Source organism: Barbatula barbatula (genome assembly GCF_947034865.1).
Source record: "Barbatula barbatula genome assembly, chromosome: 11".
Taxonomy (NCBI): domain Eukaryota; kingdom Metazoa; phylum Chordata; class Actinopteri; order Cypriniformes; family Nemacheilidae; genus Barbatula; species Barbatula barbatula.
The window spans coordinates 17796307-17822055 of NC_136774.1; the positions used below are offsets into that span (position 1 = coordinate 17796307).

At 38.8% G+C, this 25749-nt stretch overlaps 2 protein-coding genes across 2 annotated transcripts; both read right to left on the reverse strand.

Moving 5' to 3' along the window:
• Nucleotides 1–11943: 11943 nt before the first annotated feature.
• Nucleotides 11944–13819, reverse strand: foxd2 (forkhead box D2). Its single transcript, XM_079468563.1, has one exon. It carries the CDS (start codon nt 13772–13774, stop codon nt 12665–12667), a length of 1110 nt encoding a protein of 369 aa, XP_079324689.1. The 5' UTR covers nt 13775–13819; the 3' UTR covers nt 11944–12664.
• Nucleotides 13820–17659: 3840 nt separating this feature from the next.
• foxe3 (forkhead box E3) lies at nt 17660–18901 on the reverse strand (the record flags this gene model as incomplete). Its single annotated transcript, XM_079468187.1, has 1 exon — nt 17660–18901. One exon carries the CDS (start codon nt 18899–18901, stop codon nt 17660–17662), a length of 1242 nt encoding a protein of 413 aa, XP_079324313.1.
• Between the last annotated feature and the right edge of the window lie 6848 nt (nt 18902–25749).

Consider the following 25749-nt stretch of genomic DNA (forward strand, 5'->3'; position numbering starts at 1 on the left):
CATCACCAGATTTAATCATCACGATACACCATCTTACCAAACTAAACTGACAGACATTAGCAAATACAAGTATAAGTGTATGCAAAATCCAATTTAAAGGATTAGTTTATCTTGTCATCATTTACTCACCTTCAATTTGTCCAAATCCATTTGATTTTCTTTTTCTTGTGAAATGTGGGTAAAGCATTAAAGTGAGTTATAATGTACTGCCATTGTATTGAATCCATCCAAACAGATTAAAAACTAATAATTAATGAACCAATTCGAATAGGTTTCAAACCCATGACATGAGAATAAGAAAATGATAACAGAATTTAACTAAACAAATGTAAAATTAAAATCAAATAAAAAAATCTCACACTACTATATCAGACTAAGCTTAACATATTCAAATGAAATATAATCATACCAAACCAAAGACAATCCAATATTATCATAAGATTTTCATATCTAAGTACATAAAAACACCATGTCAAACCATGACATGACATCATTTTAAACAAGCAAGGGTTTTGTTGCAAACCTGTTCCACTTAATTTAAAGGTGCTGTGCTTTATTTTTGAAAGATTTATTGACAGAAATACAATGCAATATAATGTCACTATGTGTTCAGGTGTGTATAAAGACCTTACATAATGAAGTGTTATGTTTATCTTACCTTAGAATGAGGTATTTCTATCAGCGTGGCTCCACTTGCATGGAATGTAGTTGCAATGTCGCCATGTTGTTTCTACAGTAGCCCTAAATGGACTCTACAGAACGTGTTTAATAAATGCATTACCTCATTCAGGAAAAAACATCTTAATCCTCTCTCAGCCTCCATAGTGGTTTGAAAGGGAGGGGATGGTATATAAGCCATTGGTTGCAATTTGCAAACCTCACCGCCACACGGAAACTTCTTTCATCATTTGCTCACCCTATTCCTTTCTTTATTCTGCAGGACATAAAAGCTAAACAACATTGAGGCCTATTGACTTCCAATGAACACAAAACCACTAAGACATTTCTCGAATATTTTCTAAGACATTAATAAAGTAAGTCATGCATGTTTTTACTAACAGGTGTGACTCCTAAAGTGCCTTGTGCATACTGATCAAAAACCTTCTGTATTGGTTTGGTAGGTATAATTATCAAATAACGAATATGTTGGAAAAAGGCACACTTTAATTGCACAGTAAGTAGCTTTATATGAAAGCATCTGACAAATAAAAGTGTATATTCAGCACTGCAATCAGGTTTGACACCCCTATCCTGCTGCTGTGTGAACACAGTCATAGAAGCTGAAGTTACGGCCAAATCCCCATTTCCCACCTCTCCTCCAGCATCACTGGAGACCTCCAAAAAGACTCCAAAATGTGGCGATTAGAATCTGTGTAAACCAACTCTGCCTCCTACGTTTCTCTCTCCTCTTTGTCAGTCTCTAGCGCTCTATCTCTCTCTCTCTTTCAATCCCTGTGTGGTTGTATGTAACATCAGTAAAGCTGTCAAGCAGCACAGCCAAGATAAACAGGCCGAGGGCTGGGTTCAGAGGTGAGAGGGGCTGAAATGTTTTTCCTAAGGAACTGAGGGACCCCTGGAGAACCACAGCTGGGGCCAGGCAAGGGCCAGCGGGGAAGACGATCCCCTCGATCGCCCTCTCCACACTAACACATTGGCCAATCTTCTCTCTCTTTCTTTCTCTCTCTCTCACTCACCCTCTCCCGCGTTCTCTCCAATCTGCATCTGTGTACACAAATACTCTCAACAGGATCCCCTTCACACGTACACACACGCACACATTCATTCACTCGCCGGCTTGGCTCTTTAAATCACCGCTGTGTCAACACAAAGGCCAACACTTGCATACACTCTCACACATGCAGGTACACATATAGTGTTGCGAAAAACCTCAGTCTACATTAAAATAAAAAATCATAATAAAACTTTTGGGATTTATACATTTTTAAGGTATTTTTATAAATATTGAAACGAATATTTAATGAATGCTGTGGAATGAATAAAACATACACCACACTATTTCTAAACAATGCCTGCTCAAATTCTTTCATTCCAATTTTCTATTTATGTTAATTCATTCAAAAACTATATGCAAGAAAATATCTGTAGTTAATAAACTAATAAACTATAATAAACTATATTAATTAAGTAAAATGCACAAGCATTTACACAAGTGTACTGGATTGTTAAGCAGCAATAAAATTGTCAATTATAAGCACCTCTTACAGAAACGTATTAAATGAAATAACTGCTTGTTCTTTTGATGAACTTTGAAATGTCTATGCAAGCATTCAGGACAGAAGAGCTCTGCATCCTGTGAGCATATGGTACAGGAGTGTCTTGGGAGGGGTGAGACTACTCACCCGAAAGTGACCTTTCTCCATCTCTCTGGCTCCCTCTCTTTTCATAGAGAGTAAGAAAAGGTCCACACAGAAGTAAAGGGAGAAAGGGAAAGCATTCAGGTGCAAAAGGAAACCAGAAGCACAATAACTCAACTAGAGTTATAGCAGAAAAATTAAGCTCAATTTACTTCCACAGAAGAGATTGAAAAACAAGTTGCACAAACATTATACTTAAAAAAAGATGCAAACTAACTGCTCTTGTGGAAAGTTATAATAAAGACGGTTGACCCAGTTTACTAATAACCTGTATGTGACTGTACATTAAAAACAGTGGTGGGAAATTAATTAACGAAGTGAAAGAGAGAGACCAAAGCATGATATTGATGTCCAGAAAAACATGGAAAACTGGATTAAAACAATAAGAAAAAACAGAGAAAGAAGAACAGTGGAGGGTGAGAGAGTTGACTCAACAGCACTCATACCCTGCCATCTGGATCAGCATTCATACATGTAATGTAGTTCAGAACAGAAGAACTCGTCTAGGATCCAATTCCTTTCTGGTTGCAAAAAGCGGATACTGGTTCAGCGCTCCAACCCTGGGATAAAGTGTGAAAAAAAATACTTACAGTTAAATAAATAAAAAATACTTGGTTAAATGGCAAGACTATGAGTCAAGTTTAAGGCAAGGGTTTTGACCTGCAAAAAAACAGCAGGTTGAAAAGTAAAACAGAGTACAATGGGAAAGTCAAATCAGTCAGGAAGTTCTGGCCCCGCAGTGTCCGTATCAATTAACCTCTTTACCTTTCTGTGTTTTCTAGCAATGTGAAAGCAACACTATCTCTCAGTCACTGGTGAGTGTGTGTGATGTTTTTGGATATGGTATTTAGCTTGGTGATCAGAAGTGTAAATATTTTTTTAAATAATAATGCTTCACTGCTTTAAGAATATGTTAGAAGACACTGTCAATGGCGACGTGAAGATATCTCCTTTTTAAGAATTTCTACTTTCCACTTCATTATTTTCAACCATCTTCAGACAATTATTTTATTTAAACCTGAAAAAATCATAATTTTTTTTTTGTATTTTACAGAATTTCATTTTGAATAAATTAAACAATAATATGCATCAATGCTAAATTATTGTAGCATAGTACTTTATTATTTCCTATTCATTGTATTGCTAAAGTGTAGCAGGGTACTACAAAGAATAACAAAGATGAGTAAAAATTGCATATATTTATGATGGAAATGAGGACATGAGAAAAAAGTGGTGCAGTTTATTCCTTTACCTGGCCCAGGATTTTTCTTTCCCAGCGCTCAGTTTCCTGTCACTGCTCCCCATCAATCTGCCTGGCCCACAATGGTCTGTGACAGAGCCAGGCAGGACCGCAGGGGAAGACAAACAGTGGTGGACACGCAGCTCACTTCCTCTTCCCCCCGTCATGGTACACACATGGGGGTCTGCCACCCTGCTGGACTCCCTCGTGCTGCACGCCACATCCTCTCGACACATAAATACCTAGAAAAAAAACTTCCTGCCCTTCACCAAAACATGATCCAGGAACAGTAGAACATGAGAAGGCATGGGGGAGGGGGAGATTAAAATAAGAATATTTGGCAGCAAATGTATGCATTAATATACAGACATATTTTGTGGCAGAATTTTGCTGTTCCAATGTGTCACGGTGCATGTTGCACCCCAGCAGACATCCAAGGCTGCGAGTTCAAACACCTGAAACTGTAGAATATGGAGAATCCCATGCAATTATATTATTTTCACTTCAGCTTCTCCCTACGCACAGCCCAAAGACGTCCTTTCATTCTCTCTATCTCACTCACTCAGCATCTGTTACATCTAAACAGCCCACTTAACCTCATCTCTGTCACTTTCTCCACCGGCGACGGATCTCTGAGGTCTCTCACAATGCATTCATGACAGAAAAGGAGAGCAGAAATCCTTAGCAAAATTACTAGAGGACATTAATCATTAGGGCAGATTATAAGCAGACCCTGTGCTGCCAGATGCCTCTCTGTTTGAGCCTCTGCTCTGCAATCTCAGGGCACTTCACCTCCGCTGCTTCTGCCTCTCAGGGAGGAAGGCCATTGTTTCTGGCCAGCTTTTATTTCTTTATTCCTAACATTTTTTAAATAAGGCGCATTAGAGAGGTCTCATCATCTTTTCCCGCTTTTCAGACCTCCTCAGCTTTGAACTTGGGGGCTGAAAACCGCAACCCACTTCAGAACCTTTAGCCCTGTGCGGCCACACACACGCACACTCGTATGCACACGCAGAAACCCATGCGCATACATCACAAAAGACTTTTTCCTCCATAACATGGTGCTTCAGCACAAAAAATAGTCCCAGAAAAGGTTCTCCAAAGGCAACAAAAGGCTAAGGGGAATATCACACACACACACAGTCCTCTCTTGAAGGATTAGGGCAGTATTTCTAAAAAAGTAGGGTTGCTACCTTACAGAGTCTCTTTAAGAGTGATAAGTAGTCTCCACCTCCTCTCGTCTTTCGGTTAAATTAAAAATGGTGGTAAGTTTTCATGGTAATATTTGGTTCTCCACTGCTTTATGTGGTGTTTGGTGACACTGGAAAAGTATTAGGGATTGACTCATACCTGTCAGCTGGGTGAACAAACAGAAATATCAGACAAAAACCTCAGAGCATCAATACGTTGGAACTATATTGCATGGCCTGAAGGGAAAAAGGCTCCATTGCCTGCTATTTATTAAACTAATATTAGCAAATACCATTTGTCCTTAATCAAACCCTAAGACCCCTTCAACAAAGGCATCAAAGGACACAACATTTAATAGTTTTAACTAATACAGCTGGGTCCAGACAGTTGTTCCTGTTTCTCATTTAATGTTTTTCCTTTTTCTAAATATATTATCTACATAACAATTACGAGATATTTATAGTATTTGGTATGCATCTATACTTAAATAAAAGTAAAGAGTTTTGACCTTGGGCAATGTAACAAATATGCTCAAAACCCGAAATACTGCAAAATCATAAATATTCAGATTTACTTTACATACGATATTTTTATATAACTGTTTAAGAATAATAATACTTTATTTAGTTCCAGGTATTCATTGAATTTGGCATACGAAGTTATTGAAGCTATGTATTTTACATCCTTTTATATTTATCTCAAGACACAAGTTAAATCCACAATGATATATTATACATAATGTTGCCATTATGTTTTATAAAGACCCTGTTTTAACTAAACTACTTTTTACAGAGAGAGTACATATTATTTTAAAAATACCGCTGGTGTCAATAAACGGTGTAATGTTAAGCAAATAAATAATTTTGTTAAAATGTAATATTAATTTACAAATATAAATTCACACACAATTATATTTTTAATTGTGAAATACTCTTCTTATTTTTAATCCACTTTTTTATTTGCTTTCGACACACGTGAGCAGCTACTTCCAAACTGTGCTTATAGTTTCCTCTCCTCGTTTCCTCTCTTGCACACATCTACAAGCATGAGCAAAATGACAGTAAATGCATTCACACCAACCCAGATCCTATACTTGGAAGTCAGAATAAGAAGTGGTGCATAGTGAAGGGCAGCATCTTGAAACTATGAACGATCGGAAAGGACGCATTTGGACAGCTTCTGAGCCACGGCGTTAAACAAGTAGGTGCAACAAATCCGGATTAGCCCTGTTTTTCACTGGATTATCTGGTATTGTTTTACTATCGAGTCCAACACACACACACAAACTCTCTCTGCCTCTTTCATTACCTCACACCACTAGGCTGTGTAGAGTGGGGTGGGGGAAAGGTGCTCGAGAGCGGTGGAACATTAAGTGTTTCGCGTCACCCGGTGAACTCGAGACTATTGTGCCCGTATGCTGGCCCGTATCTGGGAGGCAGGGGCTCTGCCGTGTTAAGATCCCTTAAAGGTAGTACTAGGAGAGTGAAGTGCGGAGAGGCTTCATCCTGCTCTCTCTCTCTCTCTCTCTCTCTGCCCGCTGCCTCTTCACTTGAGTATGTTCTTTGGTATGTGTTGCTCCCCAGTCATTGTGTTTCTGGTCTCTCAATGGCCTTATCTCACTGGTGTGGCATCTGTCCAATAGTTTTAACGCAATAACACTCGAATTGACAGCAACATAGTGTGTTTGACAATGTCGTTCGTTTGTCTATATAGGCACAAATGCTGCTTTAATGGATATCACCAAACTAGTCCAAAAAACAATTAGTATTAGTATAAAATCTGCTTAAGCACGTCCTTTCGTACGATAACGCATTGGAATCAAATAATTAGTGATTTAAGTGAACCTAAAGAACACTGAAAATGTGTGCTGGTCCAGAGTTAACTATCCTCCCTAAAGTCCGTGTCGGTGATGAGGCGCGGCCGAGGAGCGTGAGACGGGACAGCCATCTCAGGAGGGAGCGAGGCAGAAGCGGGGAGGGAGTTAGACGCGGAAGACCAGGACTGGCTGTTTGATGGCCATTCCAGCTGAGCAAACAAAAACACCCCAAAACACGATGGACCTGGGAGTTGGAAAAATGTACAGGTCTGCTTAGAGGTCAGATTCCTAACCGTATCTAATTCAATTTCACAAACTGTAAGAAAACACAGATCTCCACGGAGCCTCTCCTTACAAACAACACACGGGCTTTCATCCGTTATCACAAAGGCATCAAGACAACGGGTCAATTCGTCCCGAAGCAAGTTACTCGAGCGCGGAGCGTAACAGTTACAGTTTCAAAATAATAAATGTGTTGAACCCAAATATTGTGATTTGTCCGTCTCGCTTTTTAACACACAAGTCTCCTCGAGGGGCTCCCGCCACGGTGTCAGTAGCCCGGAGAAGCTCGCGCGCTCGTGTGGTCCGGTCAGCTCTGCTAAAGACATTAGTGCTGCGCTCGAGGAGAGCGCGGGAGGCTCATAGACAGCGCTCACTTCTCTAAATAAACATTAGTCTTAAAAAGTTTGGCCCCGCGACCTCTCTCTGATCGCATTTCACTCTGGATAGTAAACTTCGTTTTTATCGCGGGACTTTCCCGTTCTTTCCGAAAACAGTCTTCGGTTTGAAAAGATATATACCTACATTGAAAAAGTTTCTCTTTCACCTGGCTCTAGAACAGACACGTATCTAATTTCTTTATGGGTGGAAAGTAGACCCCATAAATGTGACACGGAATTCAGTTTACATTTTCAAGATGAAAAGACATGCATGCGGTTGGTAAACTGGATGATTCCAGAAAACCAAAAGTCATTATTTTGTTTAGACAGACCTCAAAATTTCACACTAAGGAGTCTCTCGAAAGTGTGACAGAGAAACTATAGAAGAAGTCCACGTTTCCCTTGAATTTTTCATTGCTTAAATTGTCTGTTGCTGATAGTTTCCTGGGGCTGTCTAAATTGAAAAATCACAAGCTTTGTTGCGACCTCTGTATTTAAATGCAATTTACTAAATTGGAAAAGTGCTGGAGTTTATTTAGTTCTGCTTGCTAAAAGCGAACACTCATTATTATATGTAATATGCCCGTGAACTCATTTTGAGAGGTGCCCATGTACGACTTTATTTGCGCGTAAAGCTGAAAAAGAGCCATGCTGCTCAAAGGCTGCAAATGTCTTTGTAAACCAGTAAATGAGTTAAACAAGATAATAAACCACCTTCAATCAAACGCAATAATTTCCGCCAGAAAGAAGGTCCAGCCTACTGTAGAGATTTTTGCGCATGCACGTTGCAACCCCTGTGTTGCGAACGAGTGGTGGTATCCTGACCGGATGAGAGGAGTGTGCACGCGGACATGCGACAGCTGCCCTTCTCCATCAAGCTTTAAGTTCTTAGGTCATAACTTAAGCCTTCGGGCCTCCGTAACGCCAACACTAAACCGTCACTAAGCCGGGGTCCGTTTCAATATCCTCAAATCACATCTTGGAGGAGTGTGTTACTGTTTGGGGCAAACAGAGAAGATGCACTGTTGGCATGGATACTCTTTTTTTAAAACGGAATATACTGTATACCACCTTCGCTCAGCAGCCATTTTCGGGAAGTATAAAGAAGCTATTGTGTTCATCTGATGACAGATCAGATTTAAGATCATTCTTCAGTAATCGGTCATCGGTCTCTTATGTCCATGTGCGTCTCTGTGTGTGGGATGGCAGGCCAACAGCAGGTGTCCTTCAGCGAGTCCCAGTGAGTCGAAGTCGATGGGGCGAACACTTCCAAAGTTAATATTTTGTTTCCAGAGAAGAGGGGAGGCCTGTATCTCTGCTTTATTTACACATTCTAAATTAATTAAGCAGAGGATTCCTCGGTGCGCTAGAAAAACATGGAGGGGGAGATGCTGCGCTACGAGGGGAGGGCTTAATTTATTATGGCCGTACATCTCTGCTTCATGCCGGGTGTCAAGGGACTCGGCCGTCGGCATTCCTTCACAACGAGGGAGAAAGCTCCCATCATCCTTTTCACCGCTTTAAATAAAATAGTATATGTGAGAGAGAGAGAGAGAGAGAGAGAGAGAGAGAGAGAGAGAGAGAGAGAGAGAGAGAGAGAGAGGCAAGCCTGCTAAACAACAGAAAAAAATATGGTTAATTATAGAGCACGAATAGTCCCAAGCCATTCAGATGTTTTGTGAAACCTAGCGTTTCGTAATTTATGAAGCGATTAACAGAATTCACCAAACACTTTGATACATATATAACATTTAAATTTGGCTTTTTTATCTTGATTAACAGACTTGAATTAAATGGACCAGTTTATGCTAAAACGCACAGAAACTCTGTGGTTGATGCAGCAGGTGCCCCAGTTCATGTAAGGGAATATGTGAGGTCAGGACCGCTCTACCATCAACCAGATACAAGTTATGACCATGTAAAATGTTAGAATAATACAAACAATCGTGCAATAATAATTATAAAGCGCTTTAATAAAGCGTAAAATCTTCCTAAAATATAGGCTATATTTACAATCCCTCAGAATATAAAGCCGTATAGATCATTATATTGTGAAAAATATTTCCTTTATGAAAAATGTAAATAATATGATCAATAAAGGAACCTTTTTGTGAAAATAGAAAACCAAATAAATTTCCACATCTTTTGATTCTGAAATTTGGATACTTAATGAATGAATAAGCCCATGAATAAAATACAAAACAAACAAGTTTGCATTGAAAGTCAAAACGACACATTTAACACCCATTTTCAATCCATAAATATGGATATCTCGTGATATGCCTATTATTTCCACAGAAACCGTTTCAAAATAAAACAGAAATGCTGAACGGTTAATTCGAGCGCTATGAATTTATCTAAAAAATAAATAATGATAAATATTGTTTGTTCACTTGAGCTGAAAAAGGATTCAGATACTCAGCACAGCAGCAAAATCTAACAACCCCAAAATAATACAAGTTAAAATAACAAAAAGAAAACACCGCAACCTCATAAAACACATAAATAGAACATTCTGTATAAATATTAAATCTTTGTGCACCAAATACTAGCGGAGATATTAAATCCCATCTCATACATTTATAAACAATTTAAGAATGAGTAAAGATCAGCGAGGAAAATAGAAAAGTCACTGCACGGAAGAGTAAAAAACGCTTGATCAGTCTAATAAAAGAAAAAACAACAAAAGCTGACTCCCTCGCAAAACGCAGACAACACATAAGCACACCAGGCCTGAAGCAAATCTATGGAGTTGTTTTAGAGATATCCGTTTTTAAATTACAACGATAGAAAAGGAGATAAGTAGAGATATGCTTTGCTTCATGCCAAATCGTGGGTGGTCCCCTCATGGTGTAACTAACGCGCCACAAGGAAAAATGAAAGCGAAATGAACGGGCAATTAGAGGGATTTAAGGCCGTAACCCTTGATTTACACTTTCGATCAGATTAAAGGACAGTGATGTAATTTCTCATGGAGCGACTACAAGAGTCAAACGTTTTGAACTAGAAAGTTTTTCATGAACGCCCAACAAACTCGCATTTTGCGCACTTTTTTGCGCACTGTCATTCTCTCTAAAACTTAAGCTGATTGTCACAAACGCATGAGCTGAAAAGTATGTTTAGAGTCACGATAGGATGTTAACAAGTGTGGGGCTGTGGATATTTCTATAGTATGTGAGCCAGGGTGTTTTATTTGCTGTGTGCGATCAAAAGTGTCTTTCTGACTTTGGGTACAAACTATGACCTCTGCCCTGAAGTCAGCCTGGAGTGCTACAAGGAAGACACACTCACAAATTATTATTATTATTATTATTACTACTATTGTATTATTATAAAAATAATTAGTTTATAAAATAAAAGTTCTAAATAGGCATCACATTTCTGCGTAATATTTGGCTAACAATGAGGCCTCTCGGTGTAGCTACCTTAATTCCTTATAACGAACCATTTTAATGCACTTAAGTATAGATTTAGAAAGAATAATAAATTCTAAAAAAACTGTATATTGTTTTTGTTTATTATTTATATCATGTGTCTTCTTAAACGTGTGGTAATATAGTTTAAAACGATAAGTTTAAACATCATTTGTTTTCATGGTATTTTCGGGACAATATACATGACATTTTGAATTGATGGGCTACAACCACAAGCAACATGTTTGCATTTGCTTCAAACGGATTTGCGGATTTAAAGACGAGGAAAAATACGGTGAGTCAGTCAACCCTCCCTTTATGCCTAACAACCAGTTGTCAAAAACACCCCACGAAGCAAATTTACCCATTTGCGCACGAACCAAGTAAATAAAGGCAGCTTTTTATACCACCTTCAGAACACTACCGTGTGCTCGGCCAACTCTGAAATGGATTCATCAGTCTGTTTTGGGCACAAGGGCGAATTCCCGCTGCTTCTTTTGTATATGTCTCGAGACATTACAGATGACATGAAAGCGGACAACCGAGAGTCTTTAGACGATCGCCTTTCAGAAGCAAATGTGTGTGGCTTGTCTCGCTAGGGACCACTTGCTGGGTGCTCATTCAGGCCTTAGGGACGAGGTCTTCAGTGACAACATCAACAAATGGGCAAAAAGCTGCATTATTGTGGATTAGATTCCAGATGAAAAAAAATGCTACCACAAATTAGCAACGAATCCTCAAAAGACTTCGTGGGTATCCATGTAGAACCCTCGCATTCAATTATAGGCTTTCAAACGCTGATGTTCCCATTGCTTTAGCTCTTTGTCGTTTGCCAGCAACTGGTCAATTATCACGGCTCGAAAGCGCCACACAAGAGGAAACATGTGCTTTGGGCCCTCTGAATATGATGGGCAAATTTCACACGTTTATTTTTCACATTTAATAATTACGTATTTATCTTATTTCATTTAAAAGAGAATGAAGTAGATTATACATTTTGATAAAGTAAATAAATGTTATTTGCCATTCTTATTGATTGTCTTAACACATTCATTCTTAATAAAAGCCTCTGGGCACGAACTATATTCTTGAATTAATTGTTAATTATTTTCAATATAATTTACATTTACAATTGTCTGCTGCTTTAACAATGTACTGTCAAAACGTTGAACACTCCGATGTATTTCGGTTAGGCTGAATAGGTCTGTGGGCCTGATCGAAAAAAGTAGTTAAGCATAAACATAGTTAAAATTCACAAACATTTATTGTTTTGTCATTACAACAAAAATGACCTATGGACATTGTTTTGTCTCTTTACATAGAACAACATTCTTTTCACAGATTATTTAAATGGAATAAGGAAATATGACGTATGCACAAGAGTCAGACAGAAAGAGAGGTAATGCGATTTACACCAAAAACCACATAATCATCTATCAACAGAAATAAAATAAGAATAAATTCACCAGAACACGTCTGTTGAGAGAAGGAGGGGAAGTGGGACCTTAACCTATGTAATCTATTTACAGCCCCCATTGTCTCTGGAAATCCTGAGTTTCAGTCTCGGTATTGACAGTGCTTTTCACAAACTCACAAAATATACAAAATAATAAAATAATTAAAACAATCTTCATTTAAGTTCAGCCAACGAGAATAATGTATGTCAATGAGTACAAACTATGTTACTTTTTGAACAGCGGCAAAGGTCCACTGGCCGTCCAAAGGTGAACTCTTAACCTCGTATTTAGCTTACTATTTACATCGTCTTAATTCCCTCTCTTCGGCGCGTTTTTCTCGTCAAAATCTTACATATGTACAGTCCATAAATATAATTAATTATCATTTCATTTAACAATTCAGAAACATAAAACGGGAGGCGTTTTAATCTTGCAAAAGTGTAAATCCTACCTTAGCAAATGAAGGAACAACCATATTAAATTGGACTGCTGCGTATTCAATTTGCTGCCAGTCTAGAAATGGCAATTGTTAAGGCTTGACGTTTTGCTCGAGAATGTCTGTGTGCCATGCTGAAGCATAGTTTCTGGTGTCAGATTCAAATGATTCGTGGCCGACGCAAGTGAAGGAGTCAGCATGGCCAAGATCTGAGCCTGTCCACCCGGTTGCGCAGTGTAAGGAGAAGCCGGTGAGCTAGCTGCACCAATAATATTGTCTATAGAGAAGGAAGGCCGGCTTGAGGCGTTACTGTCCGTTTTAAGTGGCCCAAGAGTAGGAAGAGTCGGGCTGAGTTGGGGATAGAATGGCTTTCTCAGCTCGGTACCTAAAAATGAAGGCAAGGAATGTGGCGTGGAGAATATTGAAGATGGGGTCGGGAGCGCACAAGGTGCGTTTTGGAAAGGGAACGCGCCTCCTGCTTGGTGTGGGTGATAAGGGTGATGTGCGTGGAAATTCTGCAGCTGTAGGCCGTAGTTGTAACCGTAAGGTCCGTAGCCGAAGCCAGGTAGAAATCCTCCTGCGTCCCTAAGTATCTCGTTGGTCTGGTGTCTTTTGAAGCGCTTCCTTCTGCGCAGAAAACTCCCATTGTCAAACATGTCGGCAGACTCTGGGTCGAGGGTCCAGTAATTGCCTTTGCCCGGGTTACCGGGTTCACGGGGGATTTTGACAAAGCAGTCATTAAGAGACAGATTGTGACGGATAGAGTTTTGCCACGCAGGAAATTTCTCCCGGTAATACGGGAACCTGTTGCTGATGAACTCGCAGATCTCGCTTAAAGTCAAACGTTTCTTAGGGCTCTGCAGGACAGCCATGGTTATCAAAGCAATATATGAATACGGGGGTTTTACCAAAGCATTTTTCCCTGGTTTTTCCCCAGTCAACGCCCCAGTGCTGTTTTCATCTCGTGGTCCTTCTCGATCACCCGGACAGTCTACGCTGCTTTGACCCGGAGAGATTGCGCCCTCCCCCGCGTTTTGGGATAGATTGTCATCGGAGTCATTGTCCAAGTGAAAACTGTGATGATGGTGAAGATATTTACCATCTTTAACAATATCCCCACCAACAACATCGATGTCCACGTCGTCGGACAGAGCAGAACTATCCGACATGTCCGTCCCCAGAGTCATCTTTGGAGAGTCTTTTTGTCTTCCTCTCTCGCGTTCCGTGTCCAGTCTCGTGTAGCACCCAGCACAAGCAATGCGCCCTCCTCTCACTCACTTGTGTGCTCTGGACCGTCAAACTCCCCGTCCTCCAAATGTAAAGAACAAGCGTTCTTCAGGTCCTGGAGCAGCATAAACTTGTAGCTTACGCAGCTGTAAACCCGCAAAGAAGAACACCAAACTCGCATAACACAAGAACTGCCCGGAGCTCAGTGCGCATTCAAGGCGAGCTGGACAGTCAGACCTAGATTTCCTTTTCACGCAACATATAGTTGGCCCATATGCAATAGAAACATTTAGAACTGTGCATCCACTAACGGGTTTATTTTCATTTTTCAAAAAATCGTTATCGAGTACAGCTGTAGCGCGGCGCTTGAGTGAGTCTCCAAGTATACCCCCTCGCGGCTCTCAAAAACTATTTATCCAGACACCACAATCACGTGACCAACATGTCAGTAACCAGGAACTAGAGGAAGTTTAGCGCAGAAAACAGCAGCACGGGAAAAGACAGCAAGTGCGTGTAATATATTCTCCCTCAGTTGTGCGTTAGTCTGGAATCAAATGTATTTAAATTAACATTCGGGTCATGGTAAAAACGCATTAGAAACGAAAACGATTCTGATGTGACAGTTTAAATTCTTCATTTTACTGAAATAAAGCATTTTTTTGTAAATATGACCAACTTTACTTTATTACATTAATTGGCGTTTAAGTATAATTTGGTGGCTTTTACACTGGACTTGTATTCTTTTAATTTTTGTTTTGTTCATTTTTTTCAGCAATAGGCTACTTTTAAGCGATATTAATATATTCATATATTCAGACAGAAACAAAGAAAACATTTTTTCATTGAATTCCGATATGTTTATTTTTTTAGGATGACCGAAAGATATTCACAATAAATCAACCAAATGAATTACTCACCCTAAAATGATTTATCGAATCAAAAAAATCTTTAATAGACACGGTTTGTTATCACAAACAACAGGGCTTTCATAAAATCTTTCTAACTTTATAATTTAAACAAAGTGCATGATTACTCAAAAACTGTGCTCATAAATTATAGATCATTCCACATCTGGGCATTTCGTGATATTTGTACATGTAAATAAATTTGATTATCATTTTATTATGAATACAAAACAACATAAATAAAAAACAAAGTTTACAGGTGCCTGGGCTATTCAAATAAAAATGACAATCGTACGCTAAATTAATTTTATAACACGCGATCATTAAATTATGCATATTAATAATTGTCTATAATCATCATGCATGTGCTCGGTTGGAATTGAGCTAAGGTTTCTCTTTTATTGCCGTCTCAGCTTCTCGGGTTTATGTTTTCTCGGTCCAGATTCTGCACTCCACAATTCTAAACATCTCGGTTTACGTTTCTCATTATAACTAACATACACTCCTGTAGCCTGTAGAAACGGTAAACCTCAAATCTGCTCTTATTCATCAATGCTTATGTTGTGTGTATGACAAGCTATGCCACAAAAGGTTGGTTTGTAATTAGCCGTCGTTGTACATACAAATTGCAATGCCAAGTTTGTGTCTCAGACAGACTGTACTCCTTGGTATATCAAATATCATTAAATGGGTTCTGCAAGTTTTTTGTTTATACTTTCTTAATCATCCATTCTCTTTTCAATTCCGATTGCAGTTTATCGATTGAATGCTCTTAAGACGGTGTAGTTCATAATAAACACAGGTTGAGGCATTTAAATAACAGACCAACTACTTAAAAAAATAAAGTTACGTTTTAAAACCAAAAATAAAAACGTGGCCCAATTGTTTGCATTCACATATTACCTGCTGGTGGTTCATGGCTAACATCGCAATATAAAGGCGTCTAAATAAAACTGAAAAAAGAAATAGCCTAAACATTTTATTACAGGAATTAAATAGATCTGTTTGACTGAAATGGTCGCAGGGACTCAGCAATAGTGTGACACTTGAGCTGGTATTCAGAGGTCAAGTTTGCATCCCCTGCAATGCCTTTATCTCACCAATTGCATTTGATTTCTGATTTCTATAGCTTAAAATAGGATTTGCTCTAATTTGGCTATCGGTTTACTGGAGGATAACTGAGGAGTGCTTTTTTAATTGGGCCTTTTGTCGTGCGTGTAGTCTTGGGTTTCTTATATAGGCCTAAGAAATATTATGTATAACTATTAAGTACGGAATAAACCTTTGATATAACTTCTATTTAAAGAGAACAATGTTTGGAAATGTCTGCAGACTCTGAACAACACGAATGTCATAGTGGAAATCATAGGCGATCAAAAAACGGACTAAAAGGGTTTCGCTTACTATTGCCGCTTTTAAGTGGACTCGCCAGTCGATGTGTTGAGGGCTGTCACGAATAAATCGACTTTCGCAAAGGATACTGTAACGCAGCAGCAACTTTTTTACCACGTCACTGCCTCCTAGCGGTTGTCTGGTGCACTGTACAGCTGCAAAAAGACAAATTTAAAAGATGTTGAGCTTAAACTTTGCATACAGTACATATAATAATTGCGTACATGCAACCTACATTTCATTTTAAGTATTGCAAAGCTGTAATACAGACTATAACTTTGCAGAATTTAGAGAATTAAAGAAATGTATTGTAAATGTTTTGTTTTTCAAATAGTTTTGCCATTTGTTCCCACTGTAGAGAGCCCAAAACGAGTGATAAACGTGGTGAAATTAGAAAACAGAAGATGACCTATTTTTATTATTATTATTAATTGAAACGTTGTGGCGAAACCCCTACCATGGTCTTGACTTGATGGTGCCTGACATCTAGTGGACGAAAGGAGAAGTGCACCAAATATGGACAGATTAACCTTTAAGCCCATTAGCCATTTTAGCCAGTTGAGGTCGCCCCTTCATCAGCGAAATGAGTGCACATTTACACAATTTGTGATTATGGGTGAAGCCTTTCAGAGTTATAAAACTCAGCAATGATTAAAAGCGTTTCATGCAATTCAGTAACATTTTAAGCACTACGATACAGTGTTACATCGTATTGCAATTATATTTAGACTTTATCTACGTTTCTATTTTGGCAAACTTAACACAACTAATATTATATTATTTTAGGTGCGTTATAAAGGCTACTGGAAAAAAATATATATATATACATATATATATATACACAATACCCTCGTAATAGCGTAATACTAAATCAAACAAAATAATGTAAATAGGGTGTTTTTAAAATAGTAGAGGCACAAAAATGTAACCAAATAAAAATGCTATTATACATTGATAAAGTTTGACGACAGGTTGTTACAATAATATAGGCGTAAACTACAAACTTCAGAAACTATTTTAAAAGTTTAAAAGGCGTTCATTTGTTGCGGAAAATAATACGGATATAATGATCTAAAGACAGTACTAGTAATATTATTATTATGACTGATCATTTACCATATAAATATATATTTAGCAGGTAAATCTTAAAAAAATACCATAACAATTTTTGAATTATTTAAAAAAGATGACAAACAGAAAGAATAACAGGAAACACATTAATTTATTTACATCTACACCTCGAACAAGAAGCTGTTTTCTGGTTCTGAAAACCAATGTTTTCGACTACATATAAATATGATTACATTACTTTTTATTTTAGCTAACAAGCAGGCCTATATATAGCCTACTTTTAGCTCAGTATTAATTATTTTTACTACATACAGTCCACTTCTGTTACATAACATTTGTCTAAAATATGACACTTATTCACAATTTGTGAGTAAGCAATGTGCCGTAAACTTAAACCACACAAATTTAGTTAGTTAGTCATCAGAAGACTAATATCTGAAACGTCATATTGTCAGTGCACGAGTTCTGGTCGCTCTTTCACATGTATCGCTCCAGTCCAGGTGCAAAATTTGCTTGTCTCATATATGTATTATTGTAAGAGTTCATTGCTTGTCCAGGGAGACCTAAAAGGGATTCCGTGTGCTCGGCGCACGACCCAGAACGCACAGATGAGAGCGCAATTCTATTCCCTGAACAGTACACTTGTGAACCCCCTGAAGAGTAGTTGGACTGCGTGACCCCGGAAAGGTGCGTAGGTGATGCTGATGTGGGGTACGCGTAGCTGGTGGTCATGTTTGAAGCAATTCCAGTGTTCCTACTTGTGGGATTCATCAGTTGTGTCTGAAAGCATGTAGGGTCGGAGTTAGATACGGAACAGGTGGAGGTCATTGTACCCATGTCTCCCGCGCCGAGTCCAAGCGACTGCATATTGAGGTCTACTCCTGGTCCACTTTGCATGGCCGTCTGACTAATGATATTATCGATGCTAAACATCCTAGTCTGACCTTGCGCCGATACCTGATAATGATGCAGCATCGATGGATGCGAAGATCCAGACAGCTGAGACCCGTAGCCCGACGTCATACTGGGGTACAATGTGTTGGGGTATGTCTGTCTACCCATAGGTGTGGGCGTAAACGCGCTGGAGCTCTGCATGAACCCAGGGTACGTGCTCACATCTGTCCGCTTGAATCTTTTTCTTCTTCGTAAAAAACTGCCATTATCGAACATGTCCTCAGCGGCGGGGTCGAGCGTCCAGTAGTTTCCTTTGCCGGGCCTACCGGGCTCTCGAGGGATCTTCACGAAACAGTCGTTAAGAGTGAGGTTATGCCGTATTGAATTCTGCCACTTTTTAGAGTTCTCGCGGTAAAACGGAAAGCGCTCCATGATAAATTTATAGATGCCACCTAGGGTGAGTTTTCTCTCGGGTGAGTTGGCGATGGCCATTGCTATGAGGGCGATGTAACTGTAAGGTGGTTTTCCGCGCTGCACCGGCCTTTTTCTTCGCCGGCTCCCAGTGGCAGGCAGATGTTCCTCGGTTTGACCCGCTGAAATCTCTTCGTCTCTTTCTGAGCTTGGACTGCGGCCCCGTGGCTCAGCTTTGATCAGAACACTGTCATTCGCTCGAGCTTGGTGGTGGAGGGGAGCAGGAGAAATCGGGGAGTCCAGGCTCAAGTTTGGAGACATCACCACGGGACTGGCCGCATCGGCAGGCGAGTGGTGGGACTCTGCCGTCACGTTGCACATGCCCGTGAAATAAGAAAAATTTGCAAGATTCATAAAAGTTGTATCAGTTATGGATTTTGGTCTAGTTCTATGTAGCCAATAATAGGCTTTAAAAACACTCAAATTAACAAAGTAAAGTTGCGCGCTCTCAGCTGGAGAATACAGAGATGTTTGTCTAACCAGGTGAGTGGGACGGGGGGAGTTTTATACACCGGGTGGAGTGACGACATGGGCTGCCTCGTGACGATCGCTTGGGCGTTAGAGACAGTTCAACGAATAATGTAAGGTCAAAAGTTTCAGTTTGGACATAATGTATGAACTTAAAATAAATGCGTAATTACACCATTTTAATGTTAACACCAAAACTGAAGAACAACACAATTAATTAATTTCATCATGTATCTATTTATGAATGAATAAACCGTCTATGCTTCTTGTTAATAATAGCCTACACTTAAAAATAAGGTGCTTCACCGTGCCATAGAAGAACCACATGAATGGTTCCTTGAGAAGCTTTAAAATCCAAAGAACCTTTCACAAAAGTTGTAAAAAAAAGTTGCCTTATAAGACTATTAAAAACAACAATGAAATTGTACTTATAAGTACCCTTGGGTGAATGGTTATTTGGGGAATCAAAAATGCTGCTTCTATTGCTTTACTTTTCTAAAAAGTGCGTCCTACCTCTCCTATAAGGAAGTGGTACCTGATACTTGATTTTGACCCTGGAATATACATCATAAGATGTAAGATAAGGCCAAAGTGGCTGACATAATAACTTCCACTGTCCTGGAGGTCTTAAGATTGACAGGATTAGAAACTGAAGGTTGGGGTTTACCACCTAGACAACATAACAGTCCTCTTACAAAGGAATTTCTTGAAAAATCACTATATCACTAAAGATCTGAAACACTTCAGTAGCAAATTTGTTGAAAGAAGGAAATCCACAAATCGCAGGACAAGGACTGACAAAAACAACAACTTTGAACGATCTTGATCAACCTCGCCATTTGCCATTCAGTGTGTATCTAGGACAGAATAAACACACAGAAAGGCTGTAAAAGACTTCTCAAACTAACTCTCAATCCTCCAATTGAAAAATAAAACCAAGCTTCTAAAAACAGCAATTGAGCTATGAAAGCGTCACAGTACGTTAAGAAAATAGCTGCTTTATTTATACTCTCCATGAGACACGAGAGGAAAAGAAGATAATAAAGGAAGTCTTTGTTACAATGATTAAATTATAAAACGACACAAGAACAAAAAGAGTTGACGTGCCAATATAATTATTCACATATGTACTGACTATCTAAATCTATCAGAGAATTTTTTTTTCAACACAAGAGATCTACCAGAATGTCACATACTATAAGTCTCTCAACACTAACGCTTACAGAAAACTTTGAATATAAGTTATATAGAAGTTAAACTGATAAACGGAGTGACGGTGAGCAAGATTGAGACAGATCGTATGTTTTTAAAGCGAGACCTAACCCAGCAGGGCTCTGACTGGTATGAAAGAAATGGTAGGATGAATAAGACCAGAGTCATAAAGAATTACAGCGTCTATAGCACAAAGCATGTGGCGGCCTCAGCCCACACTCCTCCCAGCACCCAGACGCACTAAGCCCAGCTAGCCCAACACAGTGGCTGGCTAACAGCTTCAGACAGGCGTGGGATCAGGGTTGTATCCAAGCAGGATCTGCCTCTAGTGCTGCCAGGTCAGGCAGACAAACAAGGGCTATAGCCAGGAAACAGCCACTCATCCCCCACCCTCATCCACCAGCCCCAGGGTCTACCATCTCACGGTAATCCCTGTAATATTACTCCAGCATCACACACACACACACCACAATACACAGTCTCCCAACTCCTGTTAAGTCTGAAGTAAAGTATCACAGTGTTTACGTGTTAATAAGCATGCACACAAACTCTCACCGTATTATTCATTGATGGATGTGTCCATAGTAATTCCGTAGTTTTGATGAGTTTAGTATTAAAAAATTAAGAAGAAAGTGTTTCTGTCATTTTGAATGGTAGTGTGTAAGCCACATTCATAAATGTTCAAATTTCATTGCATTGGATGATACAATTTTAAACAATGAGGCCAAATGAATAACATCCTTTTGCTTCCAAAGTGTGCCGCCATTCTTTAAACGAACAAAAGAAAATGTCATCACTTTCCCACTTTCTTCACATGCACCAGCATGTCATGACCTTTATTTCATGAAACACAAAAGGAGACATTAAAAAGACACAATAAAGACATTATTTTTGTTACCAATTAAAATGAAGAACAGCTGAAGCTTTCAAAAAAGAACCATAAAAAGGTTGATATGACTTGCATTATTTTACATTAGCGAGCTCTCCTTCATAAAAGTTCAAAAGAAATGTTGATCAGTCTTATTGTCTTGAATAAGTTACATTCTACACTCCCATAAAAATAAATCTATAAACATAGGGCAGAATATACTGTATGAATATGAAGGAATTTTCTGTATTCCTTTTTTACAGTTGTTTTTCCTGTATTTTACATTTTGCACTGCATTCAATTATTTTAGCATTAACGGAAATGTCCATAAAAAAAGAAAATGTACTGGTTATTTTTTGCCAGTACTCAATCTGTGTACGATTTAGTTCCTATTCAGTTTAATTGCAATAGATAAAGTTGTATGGGTGTCTCAGAATTAATTTTTTTTTTGTAAATTATTACTTTAAAATGTATTCTATTTGGTTTAATATTCTTTTAGTGCAACAAAATGTATATTTCTATGTTCAAATACCACACTAGTTTAACACTATTTCATTTCATACAGTCACACAACTCTATATAATAACCTTTGTAGTTAAAAGACATTTTTGATATTGAGTCCGAGATCTGTCATTCCATCAGATCAGTTCAGGGAATGAGAGAGAGCTGAAGGAAGAGGAGTTAGTCAGAGAGAGAGAATTGCTGAGTAAACACTTGGAACTCATTCATTTGCACACTGGCTCCAGGCAGGGTTGGGGTTCGAGAGGGGGGTGCATGAGAAAAAGAGATAGAGAATGAAAGAACGAGAGGGAATGAAAGAGTGCAAAGCGAAAGAGAGAAAGCGCTGCCCCTTTTCTTGCCCAAGCTCATCAAGTACGGGCCAGGGCTCCTGAAAACAGCAGGATTAGTGGAGGGCTGGGGTTCGGTCATGTCGGCTCAGCCCACATCACTCCTGTACTGCACGCTACGCTGCTTCGCTAAAGCATTTCAACATGGTTCTCACAGAAACACGCAGACACAAACCATATAGATACTTACTAGCACGCTCTCAAAAGCATGCATCTCGTAGGTCACTGATGGACATTCTTCAAGTACAAATCAACACACCTTTATTCCATTTATATGTTTCTACTTAATTCCCTCTTGTACGACTGCATTCAGAGGATATAAGTGGATATAAGTAACATGCACTTATGTTTATAATCTTCTATTAGCACAAAGTCAGTTCACATCTACAAGTTTACCTCTAAGCTACATGTTTTGGTCAAGCTCTACATGCATTGCTTGATCTTATCACTAAACTCGTAATGACAGCTCTTATTGATTTTGACCCTTAGGGCCTGCGCTCATGCACAGAGATAATTTACTTTCACTTGCACAAATGCAGTTACAACCTGACCTAAACCCCTTTTACCTCCTTTTTTGAATCAAGCCATTATTTTTGCTGTGCAGCAATAGTAAAAATATGCCAACATTGTAAAATAAACTTCAACTTTAAAAAAATAAGTTACCTGGTTGCCTTAACTTTTATTTTTAAGATTAAATAATAAAAATGTTTTTAACTCAGTGAATTTGATGCAAATTCATGGTGTTGACATCCTAACCAAACGCAATTAATTCCCTGCAAAATAACCTTAAATTAACTGGGCCCTGTTCTCCTGACTTCAGTGATGCCCCACAGGATGCTATGCTATAATTACAGAACATAAACGTACAGTATGTTATCCAATGTATAGAGCCTGTCCTCATCCATGTTTGGCGATTAATTTTCACGTAATATTTCACGTAAATGAAATGACAGCCTAGACAAAGATATTACTCTGAACTAACTCTGTAAAAGTTAACCCCATGAATGCCTGGACCTGTCAAACAGGGATTTCTGTCAACAAGCTAATTACATAAAGCAGGGATCATTCAGTGGTCCCACATCTTGCAAATCCACTGGGTGTTACAAAGAATCTCTATTTGGACAGAGTAAGCCTCAGGATGACCACATCATAGCTGATGGGAAGAACCAGTGTGACTAAGGGACAAATAAACATAAACTGTCTATGTAGGATTCCTGTATGTTCATTGCACATTTACAGCCCACAAAAAATGAAAAATGCCTGCAAAATGTAATGTAGTTTACTCTCTTTTGTTGGCAGTTTAGGTTTGTTGATATTGAGAGGTCTACTGCCCCGAGTAGGAAGTGTCCTGAGCAGGCCCGAGATTCTTTGTGTGTTAGGTGGCACAGACTGCAGACTGAGAGTCTATAAGAGAAAGGGGGTTTTGAGAAAGCGAGCATGTGAAGTATTTTGAAGCACTGCGGAAAGTTTAAATTAGACACATAAACCTACCGTAGAATTTTTTATATATATATATATATATACAAATATTTTTTAATCCAATAACAAATGCTGCCACTAAAATAATGGGTTTATTGTGTAAGTTGTATGAGAATGAAACCAAAAAGATTAAAACACAGATAGTTATAGATAGAAAACCAAGTAAACGTAATCCATTTTCTAGGGGTACCCACCGATCTAATTCAGTGGAAAAAATGAACAAGTGACGCAGGAGAGGCCACAGGGGTATGAGAGGCGAGCCAAAGATGACCACAAAGAGACAAGAGCCTTCTTTCTCATTCCAGACTTATCTTTCAACAGACACTTCTCCTTGTCTTTACCTGCTTATTCCATGAAAAACTCTAGGTAAAAATCCAAAGTAACGTTTTCGATATGGGATCTGTTGAACTATTTAAAACTAAGATTTTATTACAAGCTTTCAAAAAACATGCAAACACTTCACCAGCCCGAAAGTCTGGCATGAGTAGTAGCATTGAATAGTGATGAGAGATGGAGCCTCAGTATCTCAACCCTTCATTACATCGGGAATAAATGAGAGAATGGACAGTGAGAGATAGCACGACAAGGCAATGGCACGACAACATAACATACACATCTGCGTACATTCTGTTCACACTCACAAACTGGTCCACACACTCACAACTCAGCTTTTATCTTCATGACATTTCATTAAAGCAGAAAGGTCAGATGCAAACAGGTTTCTGATGAGTTCCTCACCTTCTATGCTCCACCCACTATTCATCCAGTAACCCACACACACTTTTCCTGTCACCAGAAGACACCATCTACACCCACACATGCCATCGGGTGCTTAGATGTTTCAGGAATTTCACAATTCCTCTGCATGGTCCCAGCTCCTTCTACACTGCATGGATTTAAGTGTATTGTACTTGTTTACCAAAGGAGGATTCCAATGCATGTCTTCAAAAGTCCCATCACAGAGTCACATTACAGGGATTGAATAGGCGGTAAAGTGGTCTAGACCTGTGCTGTATAGGTGAGAGAAGTCCTGGATTATTTACCCACCCATATAAGGATTACAGACCATCTTAACCTGTCCATTAGTCCATTAGTATTGGGCTATCTTAGACAGACAGGCTACCTTACAGACATAACCCACCTCGGTTACTCTCATTCTCTTTCTTGACCTAAACTCTAATCCATACCTCCAGAAACCAGAGTCGGATGACTGAACATAAAATCCTGCTTCCTCTCTTTTCTCTACGTCTCTTCCTCTGATGACTAACTCTCTTATTCTTTTTTATCATTCTGACCCTCAACCAGGCAAAGACAGGCGAGATCTTGTCCCCCAAAAATACAGGAAAAAATCGTAAAATGCTTATCTATGGCTATATGTTATTTTCCCTTTCTTTCTTCTTATTCAAAAAAAATACTAACCTCACTATTCTTAGCTTTGTATACTGTGCTAGGCTTTAAATGTACTCGTTTTGATGCACCTATGTTTTTTTTTTGCTTATGTTGTTATAATTGCTTCCAATGCTTTGGATAAAAGCGTCTGCTTAATGAGTAAATGTAACCAAGTTGACAGTGCACATTCTACTTTTATACAGCCTTAATATCGCACTATAGAATATATTTTTATAAGAAATTGTTGTCATTAAAATAAGAAACAAGACAATGTTGCCAAGTAGACATAACACACACGAAAAGCAAACATGTCCGATCCACATTCGTCATAAGCAACATGGCCCCCTGCTGGACAATTTAATAAATGCAGAAAATGCCTTCAGAAACGGTAAGTTGTATAGAAAATAGGCCAAATAAGAAGCATATATTACAAAAAATATAAAATTTTGTCTTAATGGCAAATAATATACATTTCATATTTATTGAAAGCTTACATTTCATTAAAAAAAAATGCTTGGTGTCTACATTCTTCATCATTGCAATGGCAGATAATGTGTCTCTGCAAATAAGTTTAGCTTTAGTTTAAAGTATGAAACGCACCCAACAATGATTCTTCATTTCCATGTGATGTCACTCACACCTGTACACAAAAATCTACACTTTATTTTGGGGTGAATTTAGATAATCATCACCACCATAATACTGCACGGCGATGCTCTGTGATAGTGAAACGGATAAATCCGACATGAGATCGCCTCAATGACGACAGTCCATTCCTGCCGGTTGTCATGGTTACACGGAAAGCTATCAATTAGGAAGCGGAACATGCTTCGCTGCTGAATAATCTCCCCTGCGCGAAAATGTAAGAGCGAATAAATATGAATCATAGTTACCTAAAGGTAGGCTAATGGTTATTTTGATTTCCGCAACTAAACATT